General features: G+C 29.3%; 1 protein-coding gene across 1 annotated transcript in view; it reads right to left on the minus strand.

Annotated features, from left to right (window-relative positions):
• Nucleotides 1-2003, minus strand: part of LOC107437913 (uncharacterized) — a 31914-nt gene extending 29911 nt beyond the window's left edge. The window contains exon 1 of the mRNA XM_016050053.3: nucleotides 1799-2003. Coding sequence (XP_015905539.1) covers nucleotides 1799-1816 — 18 coding nt within the window. The 5' untranslated portion in view covers nucleotides 1817-2003. The remainder of the gene's footprint in view (nucleotides 1-1798) is intronic.
• Nucleotides 2004-13271: the final 11268 nt, after the last annotated feature.

Here is a 13271-nt window from a genome sequence, read left to right on the forward strand (position 1 = left end):
GGATTCAAATTCCTCTCCCGGCTCGCATCGATCACAGTGCTGACGTAAAATATCCTCAGTAATAGACGGAATATGGCTAGCCGTCAGGCTAATCATTAGAGGTTCTCATGCTCTTCCTCTCCACTTAACGCAAATGCGGGTTTGTTCCATCAAAAAGTCCTCCCAATACTTGATCCAAGAGTTCCTTTGTCTTCTGGATTAGATCCAAAATTAAAAGGAACATTGGTAGTCTTAAACTCAAAATTGGGTCGGCTGTTCACCGACTGTCATAAAATAAAATGATACTGAATACATTTAATATTTATTTTGATGTCAAGAATTATTTCAAATCTATTTTGCTAATTTTAACAATATAAAAACAGCTGGAAAGATAAAATAATAAATAAATATTGGAATTAATTTAGCTTAATTAATGGTCTATGTATATGTCTTTAAGTTTTGAGCATGAATTCGCAGTGTACTGATTTATTGATTATTTTTTTCCTTTTCTTTACTCTGTACGAAAAACGGGTATTCAGTAATAATAATAATAGATCTAAAGCTGTAACTATTTTTAAGCAACCAACTGTAGTAAATATGTTACCTACTATTTAAGACGACGTTGTTGAACTGAGTATTTAAACGATATGTTATATTCAAAATTCTGAATTGTGTAATCGAAAATCGTAATGCAACATCTTTAAAACGTAATTTCATTTGAACCGTATAAAACTTTTCTCTCTGATGCATTCTCGAGTTCAATTATTCATATTAGATGGTTATGTAATACAATTACATGTGAAATGATACTGAAATGACGCATACGAAATAATAGTCTCGTCTTTGCAAATATTAATTTCTGGCTTAAGACTACAATGTACAATGTCATACAAAAGTAAGTTTCCGTTTATCAGAAATAAACTAATTTATGTATAAATAAAAAGCAGACAAAAAATTACAATTATTCACATAACTTATTTTTATTAAAACAAAAATAATGCACACCTCAACTTCAGTAAATTCTTTTCTTAACTGCCGCGCATGCAATTAATCAAAGAATTGAAATGCATTTTATATTTACTAATGTAGAAATTATTGATATTTTTAACGTTTTCTTTACCGGATAATGCCAAATGTTTACAAACTCAAAATTATTTTTCAAACTAATTTCTCAATCCTGGTATAACTAAAGTACATTTACAGTAAAGTTTTATCAATTAATTATTTCTTATAAAAAAAAGGAGCATAGCGTTTTAAACTGTTCACGAGACAATATTTTCTGGAGAGAAAAAAAAAGCATGCACAATGTTTGATGACAACAAATGCTTTAAGTTTTATTTACATGCAATTTATCAACTCAGTTAAAAGTATTTTATATTTCTATATTTAAGACTGATGTTGAAAATAAACAATTCACTTGCCGTTATTTCGTATAATTATAAAAAATTTGCGTGCAAAATAAAATTATTTTTAAAACTAACTTTCTGCATTAATCTATCACGGATCACTACATCAACTAGATATGGTTGTACAATTTTTTTAACTGTATACTATTGTATCACCCATAATCTTTCTTTGAGCCATTATCATTTTAATTTAAGCCATCATCATTGAATGCACACATTTTGCATAGCAGACATTTTTAATCTCCGGTGCTAAGATTAGATTTTAATTCTCAACAAAATACATAATGCAAAATTACACAGAAACAACGGGTCATAACAAGGACGTGCATTTCGTAAGGTCTTAAAGTTTTAAACAAAATTCAAATCCATTCATTTCAATTTAGAATGATTAGTTTCTTCAATATTATACTTACCACTCTGCAGTGTGACATGTTTTATCGTGAAATGTTTTAACTAAACGAAAAGCAGAGAGTATTATGGGGAGATCTTCTTAGGGGATAGACGTTTTAAGTTAGTATATTTACCAATGAGACTTAGTCACTACCTTCGCTATCGATTTTTGAAAGATTGGTGGCTGTGTGGGTGGCACATGCGCAGTAGTGTCAAACTGAATAGCTCAACGACGCAGGAAAAAGCGACTTTTTCGTAAGGACGCGCAAAAGGCTGAAATGCAGAAAATCTCCTTTCTAAAATCTTAAAATTAATCACATCACCTAAACATACTTTTATTAAACTTGAAATATGACCCTAATCTTTGAAAGAAAAGGAAAAAATATTTTTTTCATTTAGTTTGCATGAGGTATTTGAATTTGGATTAAATCTACTTATAGACTTTTAAGATAATCCGTGGTATTTTAAGAGGAGTTTAAACTTTATCTCGTCAGTTAAAAACTCAAGTTCGTCTGATTTATTTTTGTCAGAAGTGAAAGTCTGAGCAAAGTGGCCTATCTAGGGTTTGGAGAATTTTTACAATAACTTTCCAATCAGTTATTGAAAATGTCCTACAATTACAAGTGTCTACTTTCACCGTTTCTCAATGTTTGAATTGTACAACTAAGATTTTAAAAATAATAAAAACCATATAAACTGAAATTTAGTGACTAAGTAATAGAATAAAAAAATAAAGGCACTTTTCTTCGTTTTTTAAAAAAAATATGAAGTCGTCCTACACTTACCAATTTACATGCACAGAATGTTATGTAAATTGGTGCTAAAATATATAAGAACAAAAAAATGAAACAAAAATATCGTTAAATATGAGTTAATAACTTAATGAATAGGAAATTGACATTCCTATAATTCTCCTTTGTTAACATGGGACGTTGGTTATATATGAATGCAGAACAACTTCCTTGAAATGCAAACCAATCATAAAAACATTCCATTACGTTTTAATTCCCGCTGTAGTTTCTACACATATTTTTTAAAAGGCACATGTTAGATTTTTTTTCTCTTTTTTTAAGAAAAATACGAAGTCGTCTTAAACTTATCAATTTGCCAGTACAGAATGTTATGTAAATGGGCGTTAAAATATTAAATATATTAGAATAAACAAAATGAAACAAAAATATTCTTAAGTATGAGTTAAAAACTTAATGAATGGCATTCATATAGTTCCCTTTTTGTTAACATGGGACGTTGGCAAAATATGAATACAGAACACGTTCCTTCAAATGCAAACCAATCGTAAAAGCTTCCCATTACTTTTCAATTCCTGCTGTAGTTACTAAACACATTTTTTTTTATGCCACGCACGTACCAAATTACGAAATCAAATCAAGTCGATAAAAAGTATGCCTTCAAATACCACTGGCTGAAACAAGGCACACGAAGAGTAAAATTTTACGTTTACCAAAAAGTTACATTTTTACACAATATAATAAAAACATATTTTTTATCAATATTACGTCGATAAATGATTAGGTGCTATTGGGGCCCATTTGTATTTTGTTCACTCTAACTTATATTTTTCTCACATCACAACAAATTAACAAATTATGTCATACATATTACATTGCTTTCCATGTTGCAGTTTGACTATAAATGCAAATCTGTTTTGTTTTTTCTCGCTACTTGACGCTATTATAAGAAATGTGTTCAGATTTGATGGCTTTCTAAGTTTGAGTAGATTTGCATAAAGAACTTGTCACCTTGCATAACTTTGCTTTTAATTCGAAAGAAGTGCTCTTGCAAAGCTAATTTGATACATAACTTAATATTTTCGAGCACACACGAATTTCAAAAAAATATACAGGAAAATAAAAAAAAATATATATATATATATAAAAAAATCAAAATATACATATATTTAATTTCATCTCTCTTTTAAAAAATTTGTTTAATTTTTGGGTGGAAATTTAGTGTAAATTTTTAAATGTCTTATTTTCCATTATAAAAATCTAGTTCTTTTATAAAATGCATCTCCAAAATTTAAGTGTTGGCAAAAAGTACACATAAGGAGGCCGTTTATCAATTTTAATGATGGTAAACTTGAATTTCAACGATTAACAAGAAGTGTTGAAAAATTCAATTTATTGCAAGATTTTATTTCTCTTTCATCGAATACAAAAAACCGTATTATATTTAAAATTAATATGCATTTTCCCATTGATGCATAAAAATTTGTATTTTCCATTAACAGCGAAATTTAATAAGAAAGGTGTTGAGTCTCATTATACTACTCATCGCACTACTGTACGAGTTGAATTATTTATATACTGGATGAAGTTAGTGTAAATGTTGTTCAGTGAGTCATAGTGGCTCAGGGATACAGCGTTCGCCTTCCAATGAGGTGAACTGGGTTCAAATCCTAGCAAAAGACATGTCGATACGAATTCCGCACCCGGCTTGTTCCGACTACTGTGCTGACGTAAAATATCCTCAGTAGTAGACGGATCAAGGGTTAAAATCTCATTGTCGTTGAGCTAACCGTGGGAGGTTTTCGTGATTTTCCACTCCATGTAATGGAAATGCGGGTTAGTTCCATCAAAAAGTCTGCCACGATGGCAAATTTCTCCTAAAACTTGAGCCAGAAGTTCAATTGTCTTCTGGATTGGGTTCAAAATTAAAAGGTTACGGGGAGTTGTTGAACGTAAGTAGTCATAAACTCAAAAAAAAAAAATGAGTCGGCTGTTCAACGACGGTTATGAAATATAAAATAAAATGTTGTTTAGCGTTATTTAAGAATAAATTAATAATTTCAGTTCCTGGATAAAAATGAAAAAGTTGCAGAGTTTAACCATAACAGAACAACATATACATAGCATGAAAGAAGCCTTTAAGATGAGATGACAAATTTAATTTTAGTTATTTTCTTTTCCGTCTTTTATTTTCTGAAGCTGAAATGCAGGACTCATTAGCTATGTATAGTCATTTGTTATTCTTTTTATAAATTTAATCGTTAGTTTAAATAATTTTAATCGTTTTCCTACCTTAAAATATTGTTTTTGAATAAAATGCGACAAATCAAAAAACTTTTTGATCAGTAAATAATTTTACAGAGTTTATAAAAATTTCAACACAAATAAGAGCAAACTTCTTACTGAAAATGTGCAAAATAGAGATTTGAATAATACTTCAAAACTAAAAGAACATTAACGATGAAACAAATCAAAGTACCAAATAGTTTTTAAGTAAGAAATTGCGCATCGTTTAAGACGTAAGGAAACCAGATAATTACCTGTGCTGTTAATTCCAATAGTACTGTCTGTTGATTTAAATACTGTAAAATACCGTCTGCTGATTTAATTAAAGTTGTAACATATTGATATTCTAACCATTTACAGCCATACTTAAGTCCTAATTATATAATCAGTAGATTAGACGAGATGCAGACGATTTTATGTATGAATGACGCATGTAATGAAATGACCAGACACGATACGGAAGGAAACAATTATAATGGAATACAAAATGTGAAAATGTTGGGATTCGAATATGCTGTGCAAAGAGCTAAATTTAGCCATATTGGATGCTTTGTTTTAAATACAAAGTGGTACCCCATTTAATTAACTTTGATATAATTTATAACTTCTACATATGTTTTTATGTGAAAATAAGCTTTAGCGATGCATCGGAAATGCAACAAAAAAAAACTGTTTTCGATTTCTATTCACTTTAAGGAGCTCAACGATTTCAAATATCTTAGAAAAATTTAAATAGTTTCGTTTATGAAATAATTTAGATTAAAATCTTTTTGATTCTATTATAATTTGATTTCTAATTTGTGCCAATTGGGTATACTATAGCCTACGTCACAGGTTGTGTTATTCCTACTAAATTTAACCCGTGAACGGCATTTTCTGCGAGCCTAACTTCAAGCCAAAAATAAACAAACGAAGTGTTTGATCGTTTAAATAGCTGCTCGCCAGATTTTATTGCATTATAAAGAAAAGTAATTGATATTCGATTTTTGATTAATAATTGATTTATGTGGATAGTGGCATTTATGTGGATAGTGGCATAGAATTTAGCATTGCGTCATGGTAAATGTTATTCCTACTAAGTGGAAGTAGTTGTGTTTTTTTTTATATATTATATCCAATTGAAGATCATGGGAGAATATGTCGTTTTTCACAAAAGTGACGATCTGTTGCAATTCAAGGATTACTAAGTTTTGACAACTCAATAACGTGAAAAATTCATCCCCCCGAGAGTTATTGTATAATGAAGATGAACTCAACCTTATTCCAAATAGTTCCTCAAATCTTGAAATTGATCTTTTTTTTTCAGAATCAGATTATAAAATTACGAGTACAGTGATGGTTATATTTGTGATACACAGATTAATCACCTAAATTACACATAAATTATCTTATTTATCAATTATTTTTTAATGTTATGTAAATCTTACTAGTAATTTCCTTAAGGTTAGAAGAAATTTTGCTTCCAAGGATAATTCAGTCTATAAAATATATCTTGGTTTTATATTCGAAAAACTTTCAAGTTTTCAAAACTTAAAATGTTTTGTTAATTTTATTAATTTTTTAAAAGGTTGCTAACTAACCACATTTTTGACGTGAACTACACTACCCTACAACAATGGAAGAGACACTTTGATATCTTGCACAGTTTTCAACGATTTTTTTTTTAAATTCTAATTTTAAATTGCTCTAATAATATTGTTTGATTCCATTGAATATTTATAAAATTATAGCAATTTATAAATTATAAAAAAAATTGGATTTTTATAAAAATGTCCATATTTCCATAAATTTTAGGCTTACGGAATTTTATGCATTTCAATGAACAACTGAAGTAATCGATACAAGTTACAAGGTTTGATTTTCTGGCGAAGCGTATTTAAAAATACTTATTTACTCTCATAATTTTCTGTCGGTTACCCAAACTTCTGAAAGCTCTGAATTTTATTGCTAAATATCAAAAATCACATGAACTAAACATTTCTACAGTTATACAATTGTCCTTTAAGTATTTTTTGAGAAATTCGAAAAAAATGACAAAAATTCGAAGGTCCTTTATTGAAGGGTAGTTGCATCTCCAGTAGTAGACGAATTAAAAGTTAGAATCTCCTTACTGTCGGGTTAATAGTGATAGGTTTTCTTTATTTTCTTCTCTCTGTAACAAATATTAATCATCAAAGTCCACAACGAAGGCGAGTTTGTTTCAATGCTTGATCCATGAGTTCCATTGTTTTCTGTGTTTGGTTGAAAATTACAAGACTACGGATTTTAACATTGATAGCTATAAATCCGATATAAATTGACTGCTCATGACGGGGAAAATAAAATTAATGTAAAATTAACAAGAGCAGTTTTATGAATTACTATATTTATGTTAAAATATTTCTCAGAAAGTTTTAAAAGTATAGCAAATCTTAACATTTCATATCTTTTTAAATTCGATAATAGAGTCACAATGTTTAAAATAAAATAAAAATTTAATTTATCGTTGACAGTTGCACAGTTATAATTCAAAAAATTCAATAGTATAATAATATTAAACAAGTATAATATTAATATATTCCAAGTTGATTCTCAAATAATTTAGTTTTCTAGGTCACATAGAGAGTTTCTCTTTAAATTTTAAAAAATGTAATACATTATTCATTGAAGAAAGGAAACTTCTAGTATCAAAAGAATAAGTATCAAGTTTATTCCTTTTATTTGGCACATCTTTAAGAAGTCTGCGAGTTTTCTTTTTCATAGTTTGTCCAATTTTTGAGACATTTTATAAGCCTGACTGTCTTTTGAGCTTTGTGAATTTCCTAAAAAATATTTTTTATATTTAAATTTCGTACTTTCGTTTTTTAATGGCAAGGATTAGGATTGGAATTTAAACTAGCAAATTTTTACTAATTTGAATAGTACAGTATTATTTTAATGAATGGATTATTTAGTTTATATAAAGAAAAATATTACATTACACGACAGAAATCGTGAGATGTTATTTTACACCTAAACTATAACATGATCTGCTTCAACGAACTTTTATAAGTATTCGTGTACGATCAACCACGATGTCATGCATATTTGATTCAACCTTAACCAGGTATGAAGTTCTGCTTACTTTTGGATAAAAATTATCCGCATTTGCGTTGCATGGAGAGGAAAACCAAGAAAACCTCATACGGTTAGGCCGATGGCAAGGGGATTCTAAACCAAGATCCATCTAATACTGAGATTATTTTACGTTAACACTGTGCAAAGCTGGTACAATCCAGAAGCGGAATTCGTGTCTATCGTCTGGGATTTGAACCTGGGTCACCTCATTGGATGGCGAATGCTCTATCTTTTGAGCCACCACGGCTTGATTTAGGAGCTTATTTGTCTTCTGGGTTAAGTTCAAACTTACAAGGCTACGGATTGGAATATTGGTAGCCGTAAATCAAAGGATAGGTTAGCAGTTTAACACCGGTTATAAAATAGAATAAAGTAATTGTGTCCGTTAAAATCATACTCATCCCTGTGGTTTGTATTAATTCAGAAAAACGGATATTGACTACAGAAAAAATATTAGAATAATAATTTTGAAAGGAAACTATTCCTTATGGAGATTTTATTTCTAATTAAAGATACTTTAATTTAAAAGCATTGCTCTTTGCATCAAAATCTTACTGTTTACAAAACTGGTATATTGAATTAAAATTAAATCTTTATTCTAATACAATTGTATTTAAATGTTTTAACTTGTTTGTTCGATTTTTACTTGCTGCTTATAGTAAAAATGGTCACTTATTTGTATGTAAATGCAATGATGTAATAAAATGTATTGTTTTATGATTTGCGATCTTAGTTTTTCATTTTTTTCAACGTATATTGTAACAAAAAATTATGGTCTTTTAGAAATTATTTTATCAAAACAATTTTTAAAATAATTTTTTTAAATTACTCTTTTGATTTTCTGAAAACTTCTTTTACCAAAACTATTTTTAAACTTTTCTTTAAGAAATTTGTAACATCTTTATAAATTAAGTCTTTTAAAGACGAAATGTTGCTAACCGATTACGGCAGCTTAAATATCTTTAAATAGAAGACTTTTTTTTCAAATAGGAAAAGTAAAAGATCTTTTTCCAGTAAATTGCACTAAATTAAGGGTTTAAAGCAATGTTGATGCGAATTTTTCAAACCAACAAGCAGATGTAATTTTTTCTCTTCGTAACTACTTACGCTAAGTATTTATACAATTATTCTCTTCGTAAGTATTTACATTTCAAAAAAATTAAGATTATGTTGTGTTACAAAAGTAAATAAATAAATAAAATAAAAATATAAATAAAAACTTACGTTGTTGGTGTAACTTGAGTATATAACTTGTATCTATACACTAGTAAAAGCAATTAAATGGCTTACTGTTTTTTTTCCCTTCCAATAAAAAAAACTAAAAAAGCAAATAAACCAAACCTGGCCAAAATATCATTCGATATTTGGAAAAACAAAAAACCTAAATGAGAAAACTTGTCCCTTGCCCAGCACAATAAGCTGACTGACACCTTGCCATTAGTGAAAAACACGTGTAATAAGGTGTAAGATGACCTCTAGCACAACTATCGCATCGACGTTTCATACTGTTTACAGAGATCCATATCAATTGCAATGTGACAACCACACCCACTTTTAAACCAAGGTACCTTTTAGCTCATCGATTGTAGTTGGAGCTGGTCTTAAAGCTGCAATTGACCATCCAAGGACATTTCATACGTGTACGATAATACTAAGGTCAGGGAACATCACAGGCCACTCCAGTCGTTGAATGTCCTCCGAATGGAGGTATTTGTCCAACAACTGAGTCCTGCGTGGACGGATGTTATAGTCCACAAAGATGAAATTACGTCCATTTCAACCTCGAAAAAGTCTCACATAGGGTGCAAGAATCTCGTCCCTGTACAGCTGAACTGACAAATTACCTCTATTGAACACATTCCTGTCGGTATTCCCGTCAGCCATGATGCCTAACCAGACCATCAAACCACCTCGGACATAGTGGCCCTTTTCTACAATGTTAGAGGACCCATGTCCACCCTCGGGTTCTCTCCAAGTGAGAACACATCCCAAGTCGCTGTCTTATCTGAATCACGGCTCATCGCTTGAAAAACCTGATTCCAATCATACTCAGTCCAATGTAGGTATAATATATTCTTGCTACCAGCTAGACGATGTTTTTCGGGGTTCGTAGTCAAAGAATACAGACTATAATATGCATTAAGTCTCTGGGCGGCTGTTATCTGTGAAATGGATGCTCCTGTTGTATTTTACAATTTGTTAGATAGTTGTGTCGTAAAACTATTTCTTCTGGCTAGAAGTCTCAAATAACGGTTTTGAGCCGGCGTTGTTGCTCTTTTACGACCTTGACCAAATTGAAGGACCATTCTTTCTGTTTCTGTGAACTGTTTCCACAGAGTGGACACCACATTTCTAGAAACACCGACATCCCTACAACGTCTAGAAGATTAGCTGGAAGATTGGCCCACCCCTATTCTTCCAGCTATTCGCCATTTTGTAACAGACGGTGATTACTGGCCATACTAACGATGGGTAACAAAGAAATTTTTTTTAAAAAAAGGATTAGGCTGACATACAAAAAAATGAGGAACTTTAACACACACAGCGCTGTTGCCCTACGGCGCCATTGTCCTCGAAGAGCTTAGCTATCATCTGATTCTTTATTTAAGTATCGGCGTTACTTACTTTTTTTTTAAATAACCATTCCACCCATTAACTATTTCCATCGGTGTAATAAAATGGCTTTCAGAATTACTTTTTTTAAAATGTTAATTCAAATAATTCTGCTTTTGTCGTATGAAATTATTCAAATATTCCATTTGAAATTCAAATGATTAGTAGGAGAGAAACGACATTTCATTTTTAATGTTGCATTTTAACGAAACTTATGAACACTTATTTTGAGAAGCTAAATAACTTTCACAAATGTCTAGCTTTGAAATGGTATTATACATTAAGCATTCAAGCTGAAACTTTTTTGAAAAATGGTAGTCGAATTTTTAATTTTATAGAAGGTAACGTAACTGAACTGGTAATATTATATTCGGGTCTAAAAATTCTAGCATAATCATGGTCATATTTTAATGGAACTAGACATAAACATGTATGCAAAAAGTTATTTTAAAATAAGAGTCTAATATATATTTTTTTATTTAAATATTTTTCTATATTAATGCTTTTTGCTATGGCTTAATGGTTAACACATTGAACTGTCATTATGAAGAACTGGGGTTCAATCCTCACAGGGGCGGTTTGAAGCCCACCCAATTTCAGATGAATGGACATCAGCTTGTCTGGGAAGTAAAGATGGCTTGCTCGTAATGCTGACCAGATTGTCATAATCAAGCTGTTGGCCACGAAAGCTATTTTAATTAAACGCTGCTTCCTTTTTGTAAAGGCGACTTAAAGTTGCCTTAAAGAAAAAGCAATATATTTTTCCTTGCTTTTATTTTCTTGTCACTACTTCAAATATATTGATCACAATTTAATATCTTAGACAAAACAGAAATTCAAAGGAAAAATTCTTTCAACTTTATAGAAAATAATGACATAAGTTTAGAATTAATTTTGATAAAACTGTCAACGATACGAGAACTAGCGTATTTCAAACTTTGCAGACAAAACCAAACTTTAATGGAACTAATGCACACATCAATCAGCAGACTTTCTTTCAAATACTACAAATTTCATACTAAACAACAAATAAAATCTTGATTTAATCGAGTAATATGTATAATGAATAATGAACGCAAGAAACATATTAGTTATAGTAGTTTAGGTTCTCAAAAATTGATACTAGAACTAAATGTACACATGAAATCAATTACTCCATCTAGAATTCCACCGTGTTATCATTTTTTCTTTCGTCTTTAATGTGAACACACTCTTTTTTCTTTTAAAGTTCAATTTCTTCAAATGACATAAAAAGATAATAGAGTTTAAAACCACTCCTTGACATTGTTGTCAGTGCAATATTATTCGACTGAAAGGTTGGCGATGAAACCATTAAATAATTAAGATTTGAAGATATTATCCTGTCATCAACATAAAATTAATGAAAGTTGGAACTATTAATTAATAAAAGGTAATTCATAAATTAAAAAGTATCTCTAAATTAAAAGTACTTTTGTTCCATTCCAGTTTAATCACAGAGATATTTATTATTCATTTGTTATAGTTATCTTCAACTACTTTTAACTATATTTAACTATATATTGTTTATATTTATCTTATTTTTTTCATTTAAACTGTTTATGTTACATTTTTAATTAAAATGAATAGTGCATCATTGTAGTCTTATTCAAAGTAACAATTTAATTAAAAATTAAAGGCTCGAAACTAAAATGGAGTTCTTTTATTATACGTAAGGAGTTATATGGTGTTAACTTAATGTGCAACACATGAATGAATTTGCGTTAAAATATCTTTAAATAAGTTATAAGTTTTTAATATTTATTACGCATGTGATTTTATGCACGTAATGTCAGTAAATGCATTTAAATAATTATTGCAAAATTATTATTTGAAATTGCATAGAAATACTAAGAATTAACTATCCTGAAAAATGTTTTTGAATAATATATCGGGTGAAAATAAATTAAATAAACAGCTTTTTATGTTACCGCTTTTAAGTTTAAATTTTATCTCAATAAAATCAAGTAACAAATCTGTACTATAAATAAAAAATTTAAAAAAGAAGAGCTTTTTTAGTTAAAATAATTCTTAACTTTGATATAAAACTTTATAACTATGATATAAATATATAAAACTTTGATATATCCTATTGTTAGGAAATAATAATTATTGTGAATCAATTATGGGGTTTGATGATTGTATCCAGTAAGAGGAGAGTTTTAATAGGGTTTGTTAACACAATTCCCCAAATACCTTGATTTGTCTTAAAAGCAGTTTTTTATCAATTGCTAGTCGTCGACGATTTTTCATCAATTGATTCAGCAACTGAGATAAAAAAAAGTATACGAAGATTTGTAACAGAACTGTTAATTGGTCAAGTTGAAAATGGTTATAGTTATCCATTGTTATAATAATTTTAAAATAAATAAGCAAATAGAAAAATAAATAAATAGAAAAAATTTTAATTTATTAAACAATTAAAAACAAGTTTTTCTTCGAAATAAAGAAATTGTTTCAAAAAATAAAAGAATTAATAGCCTTAACTTATCTCCGTAAACTTCGCTTTATAACTAATTGTATTTACAAAAGTTTCATTTAAACTGTATTATACGAAAAAAAAGCGAATAGAGTTTACTAGATGTTCTTTGTTGTTAAAAAAAAATTCCTCATTTTACTTCGTTCTCATTGTTTTAGAAATTTTAAATCTACCTACTACTTAGATTTCTAGAGACTGTTTTTCCGAAATTACGAAAAGAACGTTTATTTTTCGTATTAAACTTTTTTCCAAAGC

This window comes from Parasteatoda tepidariorum, chromosome 2, assembly GCF_982258835.1.
Source record: "Parasteatoda tepidariorum strain Cologne lab strain chromosome 2, Ptep-v5.0, whole genome shotgun sequence".
NCBI classification, from domain to species: Eukaryota; Metazoa; Arthropoda; class Arachnida; order Araneae; family Theridiidae; genus Parasteatoda; species Parasteatoda tepidariorum.